The 24,232-nt window shown below is 34.1% G+C and overlaps 1 protein-coding gene across 2 annotated transcripts in view; it reads right to left on the reverse strand.

The window, feature by feature from the left end:
• STK31 (serine/threonine kinase 31) overlaps nucleotides 1-24,232 on the reverse strand; it is a 101,148-nt gene that overhangs the window by 74,899 nt on the left and 2,017 nt on the right. For both annotated transcript variants that reach the window (XM_069461925.1, XM_069461926.1), the window contains exons 3-8: nucleotides 24,126-24,178; nucleotides 17,722-17,820; nucleotides 12,865-12,939; nucleotides 11,255-11,413; nucleotides 6,088-6,446; nucleotides 4,947-5,121 (exon numbers count right to left, since the gene is read on the reverse strand). In XM_069461925.1, the coding sequence (XP_069318026.1) occupies nucleotides 4,947-5,121; nucleotides 6,088-6,446; nucleotides 11,255-11,413; nucleotides 12,865-12,939; nucleotides 17,722-17,820; nucleotides 24,126-24,178 (920 nt within the window). The remainder of the gene's footprint in view (nucleotides 1-4,946; nucleotides 5,122-6,087; nucleotides 6,447-11,254; nucleotides 11,414-12,864; nucleotides 12,940-17,721; nucleotides 17,821-24,125; nucleotides 24,179-24,232) is intronic.

Raw genomic sequence — 24,232 nt, forward strand, 5'->3', positions numbered from 1 at the left:
AGACGGGACTTAGGGCCCACCTTTGATGTCCAGACTTCTATTTAATCTGATCCTCTTGGTTACCTGTATCCTTGACATCACTGGTAAAGCCTGATACTGTGTAAAATCTCTGACTCATGCAAATCTTATTGGACAATCTGATCCTGTACATTAGCCCAATCTTGATGAGGGTGATTCAGGTTATCTAAGTATATACATTTGTCAAAACTTATCAAGCTCTACATGATATTTGTGCATTTTTACTATTTGTAAATTATATCTCAGTAAAGCACTATTAGAAAAATAAATCTGTATTTCCTAACTCTATCCACTAGAAATTCTATAACCTAGAAGCAAAGCCTAAATCAACAGGTATGTACATCCTTAGCACCCAGAGTCTAATCTCTAAATACCTCTTTGCCACTAAAGAGAACCACAGCACTTAGAGAAATGACCATTTTCCAGGACCTGAGTAGAAAATGCACATGAGCATGGAACATCTTATACTAGAAAGCAAAGAAGCTACCAGACTACCGGGATCATGTCAAAAGGATAAAGCAGCTAATTTAAAGAGACTTCAAGGCTAGACATGATGACTCACACACGCAAGCCTAGCACTTTAGGAGGCCAAGGTGGGAGGATCACTTGAGGCCAGGAGTTCAAGACCAGCATGGGCAACATAACAACTCTATAAAACATTTTAAAATTTAAAAATTTAAAATAAAGAAACTTTAAAGGGGATAATCTGTGCATCAAAAAGAAAAATGGCTCCAGTAGATTAAAACACATCAAATACATTTAAAATTCATTAAAACTGGACATGGCAGTGCGCCTATAGTCTCAGCTACTCAGGAGACTGAGGTGGGAGAATCACTTGAGCCTAGGAATTTGAGACTGTAGTACACTATGATCACATCTGTGAACAGCCACAGCATTCCAGCCTGGACAACATAGCGAGACTTGTCTCTAAAACATAATAAAATTCACTAGTTCATAATGATACTTAAAGAGAAAAAAATAACACTCTGGTCATTGTTGGAGGATGCTAAAAAGTAAATTTATCCAAACTTTGTAAGAGTCATGCTTTCATGACCAATAATACCTGCTGATCAGTCTTCACATCACAAAAAGAGAGACAACCAGTATTAAAATTTGTCTTCTGACTTAATGAAGTGATGAATATACTGCATCATCTATAAAGTATTTACAGTACAATAAAAAATAAATATTTGGTCTTTGTCCCTGTTCTTGACACAGAGTTCCTAAAACCTTTGGAATTCCCTGAGTGACAGGAGTGCTTTTTGTATGCTAATGAAATGATTATGGTGGGGGGGACTAGATAGCTTCAGGATAGAGGCTGGTCACCAGAAAAATCAACCATATGAGTAGAGGGTTAGAACTTTAAGCACTACCCATAGAAGGAACATACTTCAAAATAATAAAAGCCATATATGACAAACCCATAGCCAACATCATACCAAATGGGGAAAAGTTGAAAGCATTCCCCCTGAGAACTAGAACAAGACAAGGATGCCCATTTTTACTTCTATTTAACACAGTACTAGAAGTCCTAGCCACAGCAATCAGGCAAGAAAAACAAAAAAAGGGTATCCAAATTGGAAAAGAGGAAGTCAGACTATCTCTGTTTGCCAATGATATGATCTTATACCCAGAAAACCCTAAAAACTCCTCCAAAAGACTCACAGTTTTGAAAAGTGAATTCAGTGAAGTCTCAGGTTACAAAATCAATGTACACAAATCAGTAGCATTTCTAGACACCAAGTAACAACCAAGGTGAGTCTTGAACTGCTGGCCTCAAGTGATCCTCCCACCTTGGCCTCCCAAAGTGCTAGGATTACATGTATGAGCCATCATGCCTGGCCCTAAAGTCTCTTTAGATTAGCTGCTCTATCAAATCAAAAATTCAATCCCATTTACAATAGCTGCAAAAAAATAAAATAAATTACCTAGGAATATACTTAACCAAGGAGGTGAAAGATCTCTACAAGGAGAACTATGAAACACTAATGAAAGAAATTGTGGATGACACAAACAAATACAAAAACATCCCATGCTCATGGATTGAAAGAATCAATATTGTTAAAATGACCACACTTCCCAAAGTAATCTATGGATTCGATGCAATTACTATCAAAATGTTAACATCATTTTCCACAGAATTAGAAAAACCAATCCTAAATTTCATGTAGAACTAAAAAAATCCCTGAACAACCAAAGCAACCCTAAGCAAAAAGCATAAAGCTGGAGGCATCACATTACTCAACTTCAAATTATACTACAAGGCTATAATAAGCAAAACAGCGTGGCACTGGTATAAAAGTAGACACACAGATTGATGGAACAGAACAGAGAACCCAGAAATAAAACCATATACCAACAACTAACTAATCTTTGAAAAAGCAGACAAAAACATACACCGGCAAAAAGATACCTTATTGAATAAATGGTGCTGGGAAAACTGGATAACCACATGCAGAATGAAACTGGATCCCTATCTCTCATAATATACAAAAATTAACTCAAGATGGATTAAAGTAAGGCCTGAAATCATGAAAATTCTAGAATAAAACCTAGGAAAAACTAATCTTGATATTGTCCTAGGCAAATAATTTATGACTAAGACCCCAAAAGCAAATGCAACAGTAACAAAAATAAATGTTGGACTTAATTAAACTAAAAATTTTCTACACAGCAGAAGAAATAACCAAGAGAGTAAATAAACAACCTACAGAATGGGAAGAAATATTCACAAACTATACATCCAACAAAGGACTATTATTCAGAGTCTACAAGGAACTCAAACAAATCAGCAAAAAAAAAAAAAATTAAAAAATGAGCAAAAGACATGAACAGTTTTCAAAAGAAGAGACACAAATGGCAAAAAAAAAAAAACATACATTAAAATGCTCAACATCGCTAATCATCAGGGAAATGCAAATTAAAACCACAATAAGATACTACCTTACCACAGAATGGCCATTATTAAAAAGTCAATAAACCATAGATGTTGGTGTGGATACCATGAAAAGGGAATGATTATACACTGTTGGTGGGAATGTGATTAGTATAACCTCTGTGGATGACAGTATGGAAATTTCTTAAATAACTAAAAGTATATCTACCATTCAATCCAACAACCTCACTACTGGGGACATACCCAAAGGAAAAGAAATCATTATATCAAAAAAGACCCCTGTACTTACATGTTTATTGCAGAACAATTCACAAATTGCAAAGATATGGAATCAATCTAAGTGTTCATAAACCAGTAAATGGATAAAGAAAAAGTATTCCACACCATGGAATACTACTCAGCCATAAAAAAGAATGAAATAATGTCTTTCGCAGCAACTTGGATGATGCTGGAGGCCATTATCCTAAGGGAAGTAGCTCAGGAATGGAAAATAAAATACCATATGTCCTCACTTATAAGTGGGAGCTAAGCTATGGGTATGCATAGTCATACAGAGGGACAATGGACAGTGGAGACTCAGAAGGAGAAAGATGGGAAGAGGGTGAAGAATGAAAAATTATCTATTGGGTACAATATATACTATTTAGGTGACAGATAAAGGCCCAGACTTCGCCACCATACAATTCATCCATATAACAAAAAAATCTACTGAAATTAAAAAAAAAACACTTTCAGCCCTACCATCCCCCATCTTCAGAAAGAGAAGAGGAGCTGGAGAGTGAGTTTAATTACCAACAGCCAATGATTTAATGAATTGTGCCTTTATAATGAAACCTCAACTTTTAAAACTCAGAATGAGATTTGGGGGAGCTTCTAGGTTGGCAAACACATCCATGTACTGAGAGGGTGACACACCAGGCAAGGACATGAAAGCTCTGTACCTCCTGCCCCAATGCCTTGCCCTATGCATATCTTTGATTTATTTGGTTGTTCCTGAGTTATATCCTTTATAATAAAACTGTCAGTGTAGCACTTTCCTGAGTTCTGTGAGTGGTTCTAATGAATTATTTAACCTTAGGGAAGATCATACAAATTTACAGTGGGTGGGCAGAAGTGCGAGTAATCTAGGGACCCCATTTGTAGCTAGTGCTGGAAGTGGGAGTAGTCTTGTGGAACTGAGTCCTTAACTTGTAGGGTCTGCACTAACACATGTAGTTAGTGTCAGAACTGAATTGAATTACTGGACACCTAGTCAGTGTCAGAAAATTGGTGTTGGAATAACACATTTGGTGTCAGAAAAAAATACACCCTTGAAAACCACAGAGTATTCTTGGGGGAAAAAAAAAATTTGAACCTGAATCTGAGCAAATCTGGAGACTTAACTACCATAAAAGCAAACACATATGGAGATAAAGAAGCCTCTTAAGCAATACAAGGATGCAGATAAAAGCAATTTAAGAAATATATCAACCAAAATGCAACTTATGGGCCTAACTTGGATCTGATTAGAGGAAACCAATTGTAAAAGGGCATTTATGGTACAATATGGGAAATTTGAACACTGCCTGGATATTAAATATTAAGGAATTATTGTTTATTAAGTGTAAATAGTATTATGATTATGGATTTTTTTCCTTCTTTCCCAAATACATATGGGGATTTGTTTTAAAATAACACAGGAAGTATAAATTTAAAAAAAAAGATTGGCCCTGTGTTTAATAATTATAAAAACTGGGTGATGGGCACACGAGAATTAATCATTCAAGAATGTTTGAAAATTTCCATAGTTAAATTTTTTAAGAACACAAAGGGAAATTTAAATGAGAAATTATTAAACTTTCCAACATATCCAATGAAATCCAAAGATGACTGGTTCAGAGTTTAAGAACAAATTGTATCTATAAACAAATACAGGTATAAGCAAAGAAAGAGAAAATTGGGGGGGGGGGAGGGAGAAAATTAAATAAATAAGAGCATATGAGTATACAGATTTCCCAGTTGCATATTCTTTACCTTAAGTCATTGAACATACCTGCAGCTCCTGGAGAGTCTGTTCTACTTTCAATTCTAATGCCTTATGACTTTCAAAAAGAGCATCCTTCTCTGTTTTAAGCTTTTCATTTTCTTCAATCAGTTTCTGGTCCTGTTTAATTTTTGCCAGGCTGACATTAGACCCTAAATTAAAGTCACCAACAGCCAAACTTTCCCTATTAAAAACAAATTCACTCAGTTTAAAAAACAAACTGTGTAAGGCTGACAGAGATCACAAATCAAAACTAAATTATCTTGGGCTTTCTATACCATATCTTAAAGTTAATTTTGGAAACTAAAACCTTTACCTAATACAACATTTAAAAATAACTTACTGCTAACGAGATTTTATAACTAAATACTTCAAAAACAATGTCTCCAACTCTCAAAGAAAATATATTCCAACTTTCTCAAAACACTATCAACTCTAGAAAACAAAGTAAAAAGCATTTCTTTATCAGTTTCTTCCAATTCCTCCTCCCCATGACCCTCCTTCCCATTTGACAGTTGAGTCCCTAAAGCACTGATGAGATTCCCCCAAACAGCGACATCATTCAAGACATAGTATCACCGAGGCTTGGATCATAATACAGAATAATGTTTTAGCATATATAAACATGAAACATGCCTTTCTGCTTTAAGTTGATAATTTAAAATGATCTAGAAAGTAAACTTCTTTTGGAACAGATTTCATCATAAGTTTTCACAGGAAGAAGAAAAGAGGCTCTCTTTTGTTAAAAAAGAAAAGGCAATTCCCTGAAACTTACTAAAATTTTCTTAAAGCCAGTAAAAAAAGCTTGAAATCTCACTTGAAATTTTGGCTGTGCCTGAATAATTCAGATTTAGAGACAGATTTTTATTTTTGACAAATGTATTCATAAGAGTTGGCATGAAAAGCTAGTATGTAAACTAAACAATTCAGGAATAGTTTTTCTTTCAAAATGGCTTTTAATGAAAATATTCTGCTAAAGCAGAGATGAATACATGGTTTGAGAAAAACAAATAATCAGTATCATCCTCAAAATCACTGACATAGTTAGGGATTCCAATAGCATAAGCCTTCACTTCTAATTCCACTATGACAAGGGCATCTACCATGAATTAGAAATTAGTTAAAACTAAAAATCCCACCACATTCTTACTTTGGAAATGTCACATGATTTCCCGCATCATTTTCATTCTTCAAGTCAAGAGCCAGCCTCCCACTTAAGCGCCCCTTTGGTCTGCTGAAGGATGACTGATTTGATCTATGTCCCCACAAGGGAATGGGGCTTTTGAGGTTCCTGAGAGCAAACTGACCAGAATCCGACTTTTTTTCCTCACAGATGTTAGGGGTGGAAGTGAGTTTGCATTTTTCTGCAAATCCTTTCTTAACCACCTCTTCCCCTATATCCACACTGCCATACTCAGCCTGAGCAATAACTGTGCCATCTTGATAGGTTGCTTTAATTCTCATTTTTATTTCCTTTTCAAAAATCAAGCTCCCCAAAAAGGTTCTGCCCTATGAAAGATAGGAAAAAAGACATAAACCAGCTATATCAACATGTTTCTCCCCACTTACTTTGTTTCTACCCATTCTTTTCCAAGCATCATTATTTCTTCATTCTCTATATATATATATATATATATATGTGGTCTTACCTGGTTGTTGGCTATATGCAAATATACTTCTGCATACGTATGACTGTATTCTGATTACACACTTCCTAACATCTTCCCTTTCAGAAGTACAGCTAATATTTGTATAGACAGCCATATTCATAAATTTTTAAACATATACTAATTAAACATCCTAATTTTTTTTTAACCCAGCAGATTGTGTTGACTATTTTGGCCCCAACTAAATGTAATGGTGTCCTGAGGAGCAATAGCCCATAAAACTGAATTTGTTATCTAGAAAAGGTATCCAATTTCAAGAAAATTTTAAAAATAGTTTTAAGGCAAAGTCAGGTACTCTGGTTTTAAAGACAGAAAATAGGAGCAAAAAAATAGAAATTCAAAGCACAAAATATAATTTTTTAAAAAATCAACAAATTGAAATTATGAAATGTGAGATGTTAAAAATTCCTATATTCAAAATTCTCTCAAACAGATTTTTAAGGGGGCCATACCTGTACAACTGGTATAAGAAGCCATATGAGAAATTAGGTGCTTGCTAACTTTTAATTGTTGATTACCCATCCATAGAACTGAACACAGATATACCCAAAATACATTTGGGATTCGATGATATCTTAAGACTTACTAAGAACTTGTCTATTCCTCCACAAAACTGTAATTCTTAAAATTACTTTGATATGACCTAATTACTCTTCCCAAATTTCTCTGGGTTCTTCTCCTGATTTTCAGCTTATGTATACTATAAAGGAAATTACTCATTTTTCAGAATATATAATGCATAAACTTAAAACATAAAATGGGTGAGTACTGCTCAAATTTACTGGTTCACATCTTCCTTGAAATAAGACATAATTAATCTGATGAATTATATCTCTGTTAGAGGGAAAAGCTTTATTCTTAGTTATATTCCCACTAGACAAATACAAAAAAATATATAATTCACACAAATAAAGCAAACCAAATAGGAAAAGCTTTATTCTTAGTTATATTCCCACTAGACAAATACAAAAAAATATATAATTCACACAAATAAAGCAAACCAAATAGGAAATTATACCAATAATAATCAGAGAAACAAGTGTGTAAAGACCAAACTAAAAACCAGAAAATACAAGGTAGCCACATTTAAAAAGAAAAAAAGTCAAAGAAACTAAATAATATTAGCAGGGACTATTTTCTGTATCTTTTTTAGCTATACAGCATTATAGAGGGTAGAAGTAAGATCTATGTAAGAGCTCTTAATCTTTTTTGTGCCATAGGCTCCTTTATCAGTCTGGTAAAATCTTTGGACTCAAAAAAGAAAAAAGGAAAACAGAAATCTTTATACTCCTCTCAGAATGTTTTTAAATGCATAACATACAATTACAAAGAAGTTATTTCATTGTGATACAATTTAATACCAGAGTAAGAACCCCTGGGCCTAGAAGAATGCATCTCAACAGGCAGAGAAGGAAATTCAAACTATACATGCTCAAGGATCACCAACTATCACTACCAAAAAAAAGAAAAAAGAATTTTTTTCATCCACAAGGCAAAATAGGAAAGTTTTTTAGGTTAACAAATACAGGTTTTGTAAATTTTTCAAAGCATAAAATTTAGAAATACACACACGGTATCAAGAGGCTTGAATTCACGAAGAATACCAATATAAACAGCAAATATGGTCCAGAATTCATTATCAATCAAATGGGATCAGGCAGGCAAAGCCAACAAACTCAAAATGTAATTCATTGAAATATATCACATTAAGATTTTAATCAATCAGATATAGTTTTCTGGTTAACCTCTTTCATACAAAAACCCTTGGTTTCAACCCTCATTGTTGAAAATCTATCTAAAATTCAAGAACAACTTCCACCCCTAGGTAATGTTTGAAAACTACTGCTGGAATAGGAGGAATTATTAATATTTGAAGAAACTGTCAAAAAAAAAAAAAGTAACCCTGTCTTCGGGCAACATATGAATACAAATGGAAATAATCTACTTTCTACAAAAGTTCCAATTAATTAAAGCTGAATGGTCTAAAGGTCCAGTACTTCTTGCTTAGAATTTTTTAATGCAGAAATCCGATTTTTAGACTTCTCTCTGAAGTCAAATTTCTTTTAGTTATAGTCACCAATCACAATCAATATAAAGTTATACAGTCAGATTCTCCCTGAACTATATCTAATCACAAAGATAGAACCTTGAATTTGAAACAAAATCTGTGTTCTCCTCAGTTGAAACTAACAAAAAGAATAACAGGTAGAGATGATACATGGATGTTTTAATACTATATTTTGCCATAAACATATATGCTATATATTCTTTAATAAATGTCAAACATTTACTTTTTATCATGAGAAATGTGTTATATTTTCTGCTAAATCTTGTGAACTGGAGATAGATACATACATGTACTTTTAAAACATTATTTAGGTATTTAAAAGGCATAAACTTAACCTTTCAAATAAATCTGGTCATTGATGTAGAAGAGAGCTATCAATCATTTAAAAAAGATTTATGTTACTTTCCTAAGATATATTTCATTCTGTTTTCCAAACTGGTAAACTTTATTCTGAAACAAGAATGCATCACTTGCTTTCTAATTTACTCTACCTAATCTTGTCTGTATGTATTCGAAAAATAAGCTAAAAGGCCTTTAAATTGTTAAACTCAAATTCCAATCTCTAGTTTTCATTCTCCTATTCTACATATAACTTTTAAATAAAGGCATATAAGAACAGTAATTTAATCTTCATTTGATCTTCAGCAATTTGTAACCACCATTCTATCAGTTTCAACTGTGTGTAGCATGGGTGTGAAACTGTTGGTTAAAAAATGTGCTGAAGGAATTTCAGTGCCCAGGACATTTTCTGGAAGTTTGCGGGATTTTTGTTTGTTTTTTTTTCTACTGAATGCCTACTATTTATCCATTTACTCAAATGGTAAATAAACTGGATGCTCATCTAACATCTAACAGGCAGAAAGACTAGGCACAGAAAAATGAATACTTGTTCCAACCAAAACAGTTTTGTCTCTACCAAACTCACTAGCCTGTGGAGGAGAAAAAAATTACAACTCTACATGCTTTATATACTGAGTGACCAAGCAGCTGCAGGGAAGTAAATGGTGGGTATTAGCAAAGACTTCACATAGGAGATTACATTTAAGCCTTGAGCTGAAAATTAACAACTAAGCGTGGCTTTCTAAGCAGAAATATTTAAGAATTACTATTTTTTTCCTAGAAAACATTCAGTTTGCCAATTAGCTAAACTCTAATCAATGATCTTTTTACTGAATTAAGCATCCAAATACAAATGTTTATATATAGTACACCTATAAAGAATCTATGAAGCACACAAAAACATTCTGAAGTTTTTTCCTTCAGTTCTAGAACTATAACTTTCTTACCCTTGATTCTTGTTTGTTTCAATCAACATAAATCTGTGTATCATCCTACTATGAAGATAGCATGGACTTGAGTTCTGGTCCTAGTTTTTCCCTAATTAGCTTTATGACTATATATAAGTCATTTAATTATTCTAGACCACAATCTCCTTACATGTAAAATGAAGTGAGAGCAGACAAATTCAAAGGTCTGTAAATTTAAGATTTTAGGGTTCTAGGCGTGCAGGAAATTCAAAACAAGCCTCTACCTTGGTCAAAGCATTTATGTTAAAGAAGTAATAAACTTTAGATTTTAAACCAAAAACTTAAATTTTACATTAATATCTACACTTTATGTTTATGAAAGTCTGGGTTTTATATACAGAAATTTTTTTTATAAGTAACTATAGTGCAGTCAAAACTGCACCAACACACCTACAAGATTCTAAAAACAATCAATAAAGAGGCAAATATGATGTTTCTGAATCCCTACTATTCATGCATTTACTCAAATGCTATTAAACTGCATACTCAACACCTAAATTGTAATTTAGGTTTTATTAAAATTGCTCCAAATTTTAATTACTATTTCTTATAATACTGATTAAACCATTTTTCACATAAGCCACCTGAGCTGCTAAAACAAAACAATTACAAACCTGATTACTTTGCAATGTAATATCCCTCACCAGCACTTCCACTCACCAAAAGAACCATCATTGCACAGAAGATTTAAAAAGAGGTACGGCTTCTATAAGACTACTTTTGAAATTATCAGATGTCTTCCAGAATTAGCTTACTAATTCAAAATTCAATGGAAGTGAATATAAACTAGAATTCAGATTAGCAGAACATCACTGTATGATGCATCACAGTATGAGCCTCTGTCAAAATGATAAAATCTGATTAAATGACCCCAATTTCAAATGTGTGATATTTATGGCCAAGGCTAGATTAACGATCACTTTTATTTAATAAATACTTTCTCAAAAACAAACAATAACAGAATAACTGTATTCATTATTTTCTCCATCATATGAGACTGTCCTTTTTAATCTTTTATATCAGAAAAAACTATTTACATTATTCTATATATACATATATACATATCACTCTTATCTGCTCAAGAATGTTTACCTAGCAATGATGAGTACTAAAATATTATATAATTGCTTCTGAATTATTTTATAATTCATATTTTTCACAAATTTGTACAGACTTTTATGTTAAACAAGGTTAGTGAGACATAGCTACATTTATATTTTGTTTCAAACATATAGTTATACATTCATTAATAAAAATATTTAAAATCTGACTTGCCTGATCAAACTGGGTAACTTCTTGACCAGAAGGAATTTGTAGTCCCCAAAGTCTATACTTCTTGGCAACACTAGAAAATTGCAGCTCCAAAGGAATTTCAACTATATCAGAACGATTTAGAATTTCGGTATTTCCATAGTCAATGTACCTCACCAGACACTGGAAAAATTAAGAGATAAATAGCTATACTGAACCTAAGTTAAATATCTCCAAAGAAACCACCAATTTGCTGCTTTCTGTTAATTATCTGTATATCAAGATAGCATTTTACCTCAAGTTGGCAAAATGCATTCAGAATCCAATCTCTAGTAATATCCTCAAAATAAAGAAAATCCATAGTCCATGAAATTATAGTGATCTCTATATTTGGTACTAGCGAAATTCCAACAGTACCTTTTCTCATTTTGGTTTTTTAAACAATTGGTATTTTAAATATACATGAACCTGTGAGGATTATGGCCCTCTCCTATCTCTCCTAATGTTAAAATCATTCAACATTCTTAAGTTCAAGTTGGAAACAATAAAATCTGAAAAGAAAGGCAAAGTTATCAAACTAGCTTTCATAAAATTAAATCCATTCCAGCTAAACCTTAGAAACTAATCAAATTCACCCTTACTTCCAGCTCTGTATCTGTTTAAAAGATTAAAAAAGAAAAATAGTTCATTACAAGGTCAAATATCATCTTGTCCCTTAATTTAAAAAGTTAAAGCCTACCCAAAAGCAAATGCAAAATATCATTTCCGGTTGTCAAATCATGGGGAAAAGGTCTATTAGTAAGGTCTAGCCCACTAAGATAAAACCATTACCTATGACGGTAATAAATAATGGGTTTTAAAAACAAAAAGATATTCAGAGCATTAAACAAATTGTTTCATCCCTCACATTATACCAAAAACATTTTACAAAACACATGTCACATATTTCAAATCCAGAAAGCAGACATAGAAAAAACACTAAAGGCAACTGTATAGAGATGCTTTTACATAGCCTGCAGTGCACAATAGCCATCAAACAGCTATTCAGAATCCCATTTCCCCAAATCTCCTTAAAAAAATCTTCCCATGTAAAATATTCACAATGTAAAAAAAATAAAATGGCTTAATACAAAGAAAATTTATCACATCTAACCCAGGCATGAAAAAATAGCAAACCAATCTTTATTATTAACAATACTCACAATCAACTAAGTAAAAGATACACCTAACTTCAGGATCAATCAAGTGAGTTTTCCTACTCATCAATCATAACAGAATGAACTTGTAAAAGTTACTCATGAGCAAGAACCAAGCATAATTATTAAGAACTAAGATAGAAAGAACCAACTAGTCACCAAAAATAATCTACAAATTATATAATCTATTTTTGGACAATCTCAGTGATCATATTAAAATTTAAATTCAGAGAAATATTCCCGAATCTCATCTGTTTTTAAGCAATTAATTTCTTTTGTGCTCATTAGGGGGGAAAAGTATGTTTAATCAATTTACAAGTTCAATGAATCACATCTTATTATGACTATGAATAAGCAATGAAGAGCTAAATAAGCATCAAACTCTGGAACCAAAATAAATATTCCTTAAAGCAAAAAAACTGAACACTTATTTCCTGCCTTTTCATCACTGATGATTTTCAGTACTTTGCATCTGTACCAACACTTATCTTCAGAAAATAATCCACCATAAATCTACAAAGAGAAAAAGAAAACAAAATTATTTGGCATTTTAATGAAGTAAAGCATGTGAAATAGATGAGAATAAAGGTTAGCATTTATTAAGCACTTACTATGTGTCAATAAGCCCTTTATATATATTAATAACTTATTTAATTTTCACAACAACCCTATCAGGTGAGTACTCTGTTTATGCCACTATGTACCCAAAGTCATAAACCAGTAAGCAGCAGAACCAAGACTCAAACTTCTGACTTCAAAGTCCATTATGCTATTCCACTTATCCAACAAAAAGGGAGGAGAGGGTATGAAAAACAAAACTCAAAAAAAAGAGAAGTCACAAACAACAAAGACTTAAAATCATACTGAAGACATAACTGGTACAATCATTTTTAAACATAAACATGCCAAGTACATGCCACTTAAGTCTAATTCTCAACCATGGTGTTATACTTTTTTTTAAAAGACAGGATCTTACTCTGTCACCCAGGCTGGAGTGCACTGGCATGGTCATAGCTCCTGCTATGAACTCCTGGGCTTTAAGGTATCCCCTGCCTCAGCCTCCCAAGCAGCTAGGACTACAGGCTAGTGCCACCATGCCCAACTAGATTTTTTTTTTTTTTTTCATTTTTTGTAGAGAAGGAGTCTCACTATGTTGCCCAGGCTGGTCATAAATTCTTGGCCTCCAAGCGATCCTCGCTCCCACTTCAGCCTCCCAAAATGTTGGGATTACAGGTGTGAGCCACCACACCCAGCCTGATTTTATACTTTATATATAAGGGTCATTGGTTTTTAAGTGGATAAAATTAAATTAGATAATATCCTTAATACTGAACTTTCATTTAAGTTTATATTTTAGTTTAATGACGTTTAATAAAAGAGCAAAGAGAAAAATTTATATACTTTCAATCATTTTCTCAGCCTCAGCACTACTGACATTTGGGACTGGATGAGTCTTTGTTTGGGGGAGAGGGGGAGGCTGTCCTCTGTCCTGTGCATTATAGGATGTTTACCAGCATCTCCCCTGGCATCTACTCACTAGATGCCAGTAGCATCACTTCTAGTTGTAACAACCAAAAATGTCTCTGAAAATTACCAAATGTCTCCAAGGGGTAGCAATAGGGGGGGATACGAAATCACTCCAGGTTGATAACCACTTTAAATCATACATTCTCAATTTGGGCAATATCATTCCTTAGGAGATGAAAAGTGGTTCTTGTGGGGAGGAAAGAATCTTAGATATTACAATGGTTGTAGCTCTCCAACGTTAAATTCTACTTGACAACATAGATATACAGAATATTTGTGGTATTAAAATATCTTGAGGGGAGAAAGCCCATTAGGAAAAAAAACAAGGCTAAAAATGCTTCCTAAGAGGGAATAATGAAAAAAAGTTTGAGAAACACTGCATTAGGTAATGGAGTATAAAACTAATTTAAAATGTATCACTGAACTAGGAAAATAAATTTACAGATTTATTTTAAAGCAAAATAATACACAATGTGAAACCTAAAAACCCTCAATTTACCAACACAACAAAACACAAATAAATTCAGACACACAAATGAATATCTAACAAATCAAATGCTACAAAGGATAGGTATGTTCAATTAGTACTTAATTCTAGTTCCCTCAGCTAACATTCAACAACTGGAGAGGAGAAGAGAGCACTTAATTCTAGTTCCCTCAGCTAACATTCAACAACTGGAGAGGAGAAGAGAGAACAACTGGAGAGGAGAAGAGAGCATGGTACCCTCTCCCAACCATCTTATTTATTAGTAAGGAAACAGGATTAGAATAACAAAAACAGCTGATAAACAACAGTTCTATTACAATTTCAAACTCTGCAAAAGATCATATCTTTAATTAAGGCTTTGTAATAATATACCAATATGATTAACAATTTGGTATGAGGTAAGGGACAGAAATGCAATGGTTTATCGCCACTCAGTTGAGGCAGGGTTGGGAATGCTTGTATCCAGGAATAGAGCTGGGACCCAACCAAGCTGAGGCATCTGAAGTTCTTGGCCCTGTTATTGTGAACAATCACAACTACCACCATAGCACACAGGTCTACCCCAAATAGAAGTATTTGTCTTTAGAACATAGTCAGAACTATATATTCACTCCCATTGTGCCTGGGCCCAATCTTCTCCTCGCACAACTCCACTATCCATAGCCCATGACCAGCTTACATGGTGAGAGAGGCAGAACCACTTGGACCACTAACGAAAATTTACAAAGTATAATCCATTTATGAATAATCAGAGGTGGCTGATTAATAATTTATAATCAGATGCCTATTATTGGTGCTAGTTTAAATTTTTGATAATGTAAGTAATTTATTTCATATTCAACAGAGGAAAAGAGGATTATGTCTCAATTGATGTATAACAATATTAAACATAGTCATAGACTATAAGGAGGCTAAAAAACCTAAAAACTTAACAAATTCCATTACCTTACCCATTTGACACTTAGCTCCAAGCTACATTCCTTCCTTTCTTCTAAATTTTTCTTCTACATTTTTATTTGGATTTTAATTATTTTAAAACAAAACCAATAAAGGTATGTTATTAGAAAGAAAATAAAAGCATATCAAAAGAGGTAAAGAATAAGACTTCCTTCTCATCACTCTCCAATATGGGCTACCAGAAAATAATTTTACATTCATACTAATTCCACATACATAAGTACACTAACACATATGTTTATGCTTTGTTTTTTTTTTTAGTCATATGGGCTCATTTTATATACACTATTCTATACCTTATTCCATATCAGAATACAGAGATTTACTTCTGTCATAGTCTGTTTGAGCTGCTATAACAAAACACCTTAGACTGACTGTCTTATAAACCATTTATTTGTCACATGTCTAGAGTCTGAGAAGTATAAGATCAATGTTCCAGCAGATTTGGTGTATAATGAGGGCCTGCTCATTACAGATGGTGACTTCTTGCTGCTTCACGTGTCCTCTCGTGGTGGAAGGAACAAACAAGCTCCTTGGGGCCTCTTTTATTTGAGGTCTATCTTATAAAGGCACAAATGCCACTCATGAGGACTCCACTTTCATAACCTAATCATCTCCCAAAGGCCCCACCTCTTAATACCATCACCTTAGGGGTTAGGGCTGCAACATGCGAATTTTGGGGGAACAGAAACATTCAAACCAAAGCAACCTCCTCCCTCATTTAAATAACCAGGGCCTGGAGCAAGTTAAGGCAAGCTAGGTGCCCAGGGCACAAAATTTAAAGAAGTATTCACTTTCAGGTACCAACCCTGCACTTACTTAAGTGTAAAAGAGGAGAGTGCCTCCTTAAATTTTGGACTTGACTCACCCTAGTACCAACCCTCAAAAATGATTACTTAGTATTCCAAAATAAGGATCCAACACAATTCGTTAGTTTTTCCAATACAGGGTAACAGTTAAGGAGATGGGCTCTGTGGGTTTTAATACTTGATCAAACATTACCTAGTTAGTGACTTTCATAAAGTTATCCTGGCTGTGCCTCAATTTCCCAAAAAAAACTATAAAATAATAACACTTGCCTCATACAGTTGCTATGAGTATTAAATTAGTATATGCAGAGTGCTTAGAGTACTGTCTCATGAAGGAAGTAATATTATTATTATTATTACCATCACTATTGTAACATATTGAAAGACACTGAATTAACTTCTGGTTTTGCCTATTACAAATAATGCTGCAATAATCATCTTTGTACAAACATCTTTGTGTACTTATAGAAATGTCCAAAAAGTAAATTCCTGGCAAAGAAATTTATGCATCCAAGATTATAGGTATCTATTACTTTGAAAAAGATAGTTAATACTCATATATAGTCACTTGATTTAAAACAAGATGCTAATACAATTCAGTAAAGGAAAGATGGTCTTTTCAATAAACAGTGCTGGCCTAACTGGACATGCACATGGACAAAAACTAAATTCGATCTCTACCTCACATCAGAACCAAAACATTTACTGGGGATAACCACAGCCCTAAATGCAAAAGGTAAAAGCTTCTAGAGAAACACATATAAACACATGTGCATATGCGCATGTGCGCACACACACACATGGGAATATATCTATGATCTAGGAGTAAATAAAAAGGTTTTAAGTAGGAAACAGAAAGCACATACCAAAAAAAGAAAAAAGGAATAGACTTCAAATGATATCAGTAAAGTGAGTAGGTAAGTCACAGACTAAGAGAATACATCAGCAATACACATAAAAGACTCATGTCAAGAATACATATAGAACTCCTACAAATCAATCAAGACAAATAACCTAATTTAAAAATGGAAAAAATATTTGAATAGACATGTCACAAAAGAAAATATTCAAATGGGTAACAAGAATATTAAAACATGCTTAACCTCAGCATACCAACAATGCAATGGTTTGGTGAGGACATGGAGAAACTAGAACTTTCATAAATTGTTAAGGATGTAAACTGGTTCAACACTTACAAAACTCTTATGACTCCTGATATAAGTAGAATCATACAGTATTTGTCATTTTGTGACTAGCTTATTTTATTTAGCATAACGTCCTCAAGATTCATACATATTGTAGCTTTTGTCAGAATTTCTTTCCTTTTTAAGGCTGAATAATATTCGGTCCATAAATATTTCTGAATGAATAAATTTACATGACAGTAGTTTATACAAATTCTAAAACTCTACCTCTTCCTTTCAAATATATCTAAAATTCCAAAAGCTATAAAACCTAAGATACAGAAAAGCAAACAGGAGGCAGGAAATAATTATACTCAAGAACATGGCTCACCTTCTTTGGATCAAGATTACCAAAAACTGAATTGGCAAGAGGACAAACTTCAGACAGTGAACAACCAATCATCATGATATCTTTATTTCTATTGATATTCTAGAAAGAACAGATATAAGATTCAGTAAAATATTATTTAACACCTGAGGGTTCTACTAAGCATGACACTGAAAAGATTTTAGGCATTTGAAATTAAATCAAGGCCGGGCGCGGTGGCTCACGCCTGTACTCCTAGCACTCTGGGAGGCCAAGGTGGGCGGATCGTTTGAGCTCAGGAGTTCGAGATCAGCCTGAGCAAGAGCGAGACCCCATCTCCACTAAAAACAATAGAAAGAAATTATATGGACAGCTAAAAATATATATAGAAAAAATTAGCCGGGCATGGTGGTGTATGCCTGTAGTCCCAACTACTCGGGAGGCTGAGACAGGAGGATCCCTTGAGCTCAGGAGTTTGAGGTTGCTGTGAGCTAGGCTGATGCCACGGCACTCACTCTAGCCTGGGCAACAAAGTGAGACTCTGTCTCAAAAAAAAAAAAGAAATTAAATCAAATTCTTACATCATTATTTTTTCATAATTCAAATGGATTATTTATAAGAAATGAGACTAGGTTACAGAAAAAGTTTACTTCCCAATGAGTTCAAATTACTTGGAATTCAAACAAGATATTAATACCAAATATTATCAAATCATATGGACAGAATTCCTTAAAGACCTGCTGATCCCAGGGCTAGACTGGTAAATATGTAATAAAAGATGATATAATAAAAGATGAAATATTTAATAAAAGAACATCTGATGGTGCCAGAAAGTAAAGAAGTACTCAAGAAAAGCCAAGTGCAATGGTATGCACCTTTCCCAGCTACTCAGGAGGCTGAGGCCAGAGAATCACTTGAGCCCAGGAGATTGAGGCTGTGGTAAGCTATGATGTCACTGCACTCCAGCCTGGGAGACAAGTGAGACTGCATGTCTAAAAAAAGAAAGAAGTGCTCAAAAAAGAATGAGACATGTTTAAGGACAAGTAGCCAGCCTGTGTACTTTGGCCAACTTTCTCCCAATGGCGAAAGTTGAATAATTTAGATAACACAGTAAATAATGACAGCCTTGGATTATGAACTATGTAATAAATATCCATGAATCTATATTAATATAAATAAATGAATGAACAAATGGCAGAGAAGAGACAGCTCTTCCTTATAGAAGAATTCCAATGAGTAAATGTACGAAGAATCAGGAGAATACAAAATCATCATTAGGCAAGCACTATAGTAATAAATAATAAAATTCATGGGTGAAAAGTTGAGGAGAAACAAGATTAGACAGTCTCAATGTGTCTCCCCCTAAAATATTTATAAACTGCAAAAGGAAAAATAGTAACTTTACAGTGAAAAACCCAGAAGTTGCCAACTTAACCAAGTGGATCAAGGTTAACATCATCGATAATAAGATATATTACAGGGCCGGGCGCGGTGGCTCACGCCTGTAATCCTAGCACTCTGGGAGGCCGAGGCAGGTGGATTGCTCAAGGTCAGGAGTTCGAGACCAGCCTGAGCGAGACCCCGTCTCTACTAAAAATAGAAAGACATTATATGGACAACTAAAAATCTATATAGAAAAAATTAGCCGGGCATAGTGGCGCATGCCTGTAGTCCCAGCTACTCGGGAGGCTGAGGCAGTAGGATCGCTTAAGCCGAGGAGTCTGAGGTTGCTGTGAGCTAAGCTGACGCCACGGCACTCACTCTAGCCTTGGCAACAAAGTGAGACGCTGTCTCAACAAAAAAAAAAAAAAAAGATATATTACACCATGAGCCCCCAACATTATATGCTGAGAAGGACACAATATCACTTCTTTGATATTTTTGCCAATCTATGAGAAATCATCAAACAAACCCAAATTAAGGGATTCTCTAAAAAATAACTGACTAGTACTCATCAAAAGTGCCAAAAATCATGAAATACAAAGAAAAATTAAGAAACTATCAAAGGTTAAAGGAAATGAAGGATACACAATTAAATACAATGTAGGATCCTGGATTGGATCCTCGAACAGAGAAGAGATAAAAAAAAAAAACAGTAAACTTTAAATATGGGCTATAGTTCAGTTAACAGCACTGTACCAATGTTAATTTCCTGGCTTTGATAATTATACTATGGTTATATAACATGTTAGCATTAAGGGAAGTTGGGTGAAGAGTATACAGAAAGCCTTTGTACTAATTTTGCAACTTTCCTGTAAATCTGAAGTTTTCCAAAATAAAAAGTTAATATACATACATATATATATCCTAAAGAAATATACCAACAAAATATTCAACAAGGCTGATTATCGATGATGACTGAAAAGAAACGTTGAAAGAGCAGTTCCAAGGACATCATGATGAATAAGAATATCACTGTATAGAAAGAACAGGAACTGAATTTACACTGACCCCACGAAACATGAGAAGCAGCCCTTGTGACTAAACCCCTAGAATCAGTGCCCTAAAGAAGTTCAGAACACTCCACACTCCATTTTGAAGTTCAAAATATTCCACATAATTATACTTTGTAACTATATGGACTAAAACAAATGGAAGCTCTTTCTTTCAAAGAAGAAACAGGTGGAGTCAAACACTTCAGATTCCTTCAGCTGCTACTCATCCGACTGGGCATACCAATAATTCTGAAGTATTCTCTTATAAGTGGCTTATATGGCAGAAATCCAAGTGGCAGGAAAACAGAACATATGTGATCTTCATCCTGACTTGCCTCCACATATTTCTAAATCTCTATTTACTGTTCTCCACACCTACATCCCACCCTACCTCCAATCAAATTTTACAATTTGCTTCTTGAAATAATCATTACATTCATTAGTATATCATTAGAAGTTTTAATTTTTAATCTTTCCATGCATTACAGGCATGTTTCCTAACTTTTTTAAATGTGTTTAAATTTCTACAGGGGCCTCAATTTCATTATTGAAATCAGAAGTTGGCAAATTACAGCCACCTGTTTTAGTAAATAAAATTTACTAGACAACAGCTACACACATTCATTCACGTATTATACATGCTTTTGCACTTTTGCTAGTGTTGCTTTTGCAGAGTTGCAGAGTTGGAGAGTGCAATAGTTGCAACAGAGACTGTATGGCCCACAAACAGTTATCAGTATTTACTATCTGATCCTTTACAGAAAAAGTTTGCTGACTCTTGGTTTAAATTATAGCTCCAAATTCAGTCAACAGCTTCACAAATAAGATAAACAAATCAAAGTCCAGAGCGGCAGTAACCAATACAACAGCCAATAAATATCCACTTAAAATATGACCAGTCTGATTTGAGATATAATGTAAGTCTAATACACTGGATTTCAAAGATTTAATATTAAAAATAGAAAAATAAAATATCCTGTTCATATTTTTATGCTGATTACATTTTGGACATACTGGGTTAAATAATATATATTAAAATAATTTCACCTGTTTCTTTTTACTTTCTTCAATGAGGCTGCTAAAAATAATTAAAAATTACTTGTGTGGCTCACGTATTTCTACTGGACAGTACTGTTCTAGAAAATCTTCTTTAAGCTAATAAATGACGTTCCTATACAATGAACTTAAACGTAAAATTTATCATCCAACCTGGGACACAAGAGTAATACAGGTGCTATTAATAAAACGGACAAGAACCAGAATGTGTGGGCACCCTTTAGAGAATGTGCTTAATCAGAAACACAAACTTACTTCAAGTTTTCTATAATATCACCCTTGTATAATACATTTTCTACATGCAGTCAAGTGCCACATTATAATGTTTTGGCCAGTGACAGACTGCACACCCAACAATGGTCCCATAAGATTTTACTGGAGCTGAAAAATTCCTCTTGCCTCGTGATCTCATGATGTTGTAGGCATCGTAACATCCTAGCACAACACATTACTCATGTGTTTTGATGCTGCTGTAAATAAACCAACTCTGCTACCAGTTGTATAAAAGTATAGCATACACAATTATGTACAGTACATAATACATAAAAAAAACTATGTATTTACTATATACTTATGTATTTACTATACTTTTTTCCTTAGTGTACTCCTCCTACTTATTAAAAAAAAAGTTAACTGTAAAGCAGCCTCAGGAAGGTGCTTCAGGAGGTATCCAGAAGGCATTATTATCACAGAAGATCACAGATCCATGTGTGTGACTGCCCTTGAAGACCTCCCAATGGGACAAGATGTGGAGGTAGAAAACTGATATTGATGATCCTGACTCTGGGTAGGCCTAGCCTAATGTGCGTATTTGTGTCTTAGTTTTTAACAAAAAAGTTTTAAAAGTAAAAAAAAAATAAAATTTTTAAAAAGAGAAAAAAGTTTATAGAATAAGGATATAAAGGAAATATTTTTGTACAGCTGTACATTATTTGTTTTAAGCTGAGTTATTACAAATGAATCAAAAAGTTACAATAATTTAAAACTTTATAAAGTAAAAAAGTTACAGTAAGGTTAATTTACTATTGAAGTAAAACTTTTTAAATAGATTTAGTGTAGCCTAAGTGTACAGTGTTTATAAAGTCTACAGTGGTACACAGTAATGTCTTAGGCCTTACACATTCACTCACCACTCACTCACTGACTCACCCAGAGCAAGTTTAGGTCTCCAAGCTCCACTCATGGTAGGTGCCCTTCAAAGGTGTACCATTTTTTATATTTCATACTGTATTTTTACTGTAATTTTTCTTTTTTTTTTTTTTTTTTTTTTTTTGTTGAGACAGAGTCTCACTTTGTTGCCCAGGCTAGAGTGAGTGCCGTGGCTTCAGCTTAGCTCACAGTAACCTCAAACTCCTGGGCTTAAGCGATCCTACTGCCTCAGCCTCCCGAGTAGCCGGGACTACAGGCATGCGCCACTATGCCCGGCTAATTTTTTTTCTATATAGATTTTTAGTTGTCCATATAATGTCTTTCTATTTTTTTTTTAGTAGAGACGGGGTCTCGCTCAGGCTGGTCTCGAACTCCTGACCTTGAGCAATCCACCCGCCTCGGCCTCCCAGAGTGCTAGGATTACAGGCGTGAGCCACCACGCCCGGCCTGTAATTTTTCTATGTTTAGATATATTTAGATACACAAACACTTATGAATGTGTTGTAATTGCCTATAGTATTCAATCCAGTAACATGCTACACAGGTGTATAGCCTAGGCTATTGCACGTATCCTAGGTATATAGTAAGCTATACCATCTCAGTTTGTGTAAGTACACTCTATGATGTTCACCCAAAGACAAAATCACATAATGATGCATTTCTCAGAACACAGTCGTCAAGCAAAGCATGACTATGTACTTAAAAACTTTTGGTTAACCATATTCTTCTATAACTTGTTTCTCATAATTTTTTTTTTTTTTTTTTTTTTTGAGACAGAATCTTGCTCTGTTGACCGGGCTAGAGTGCAGTAGCATCATCATAGCTCACTGCAACTTCAAAATCTTGGGCTCAAGCAATCCTCCTGCCTCAGCCTCCTGAGCAGCTGGGACTACAGGTGCATGCCACCATATGCAGCTAACTTTTCTATTTTTTGTAGAGACAGGGTCTTGCTATGTTTCTCAGGCTAGTCACAAACTCCTGGCCTCCAGTGATCCTCCTGCTTCAGCCTCCCAAAGTGCTAGGATTACAGGTGTGAGCCACTGGGCCCAGCCTCATAAATTCTTGTATTTCCCACATTTCCAATTCACCCTACTCCCACAAAAAGGAATTCCAATGCTATAGGAAGTATAGAGAAATGTAATTCTCTTCCTTCCCATTTCATGTATAGTTCAAAAAAATCAAAAATTAGTGGGTAATTGTGTTCATTAGAGGGATTTGCCTTCTTAAATTCTGGAACACAAGTACACTGGGGCTTTGCTTGATATTTAAAATTGAATAAATTTATCTGACTTGTAGCTTTCCATAGGAAAGTAGAAATGTTTCAATAGTGCTACCAACTTTATAACAAGAAAAATACCTTAATTCAAATTTCAGCCATCAGAAAAAAATGACTAAGTTTTTAAAAATTACCATTTTTCAAGAAACAATCTTATAAAAAACCCCTAGATGGGGCTGTAACTTCACAGATACAAGCTTTCAGAATCATCAGCAATTTATATAGCCATTCTTGGCATTAAACTGTGTAATTCTGAAATCATGATCTTGATGATTTTTCTTCATTTTTTAACTTGGTATATTATGAACATACTACTCATAACTCAGGTAAAATCCCAGGTGTATCCATTTGTCTTGTAATAATGCCTTGTGCTAAATTATTAAATAAAAATTAGGCATTGAGAATGATAATGATAAATATATTTATTCCTGGGGTCTTTTTGGTTTTGGTGGGGAGGACCTGGGTTAGGGGAGGGTAAAGGAGAAGAAGAAATCAACCAGGCTGCTATTTACCTGAGCCCAAAATGTTACCGCATCTTCTACGTGACTTCCAACCACATCTTCAACTAAAACCAAATCACAGTGCAAAGAAAATTAGAAATTAATCAGTATCATCTAGC

This window comes from Eulemur rufifrons, chromosome 29, assembly GCF_041146395.1.
Source record: "Eulemur rufifrons isolate Redbay chromosome 29, OSU_ERuf_1, whole genome shotgun sequence".
Classification (NCBI taxonomy): Eukaryota; Metazoa; Chordata; class Mammalia; order Primates; family Lemuridae; genus Eulemur; species Eulemur rufifrons.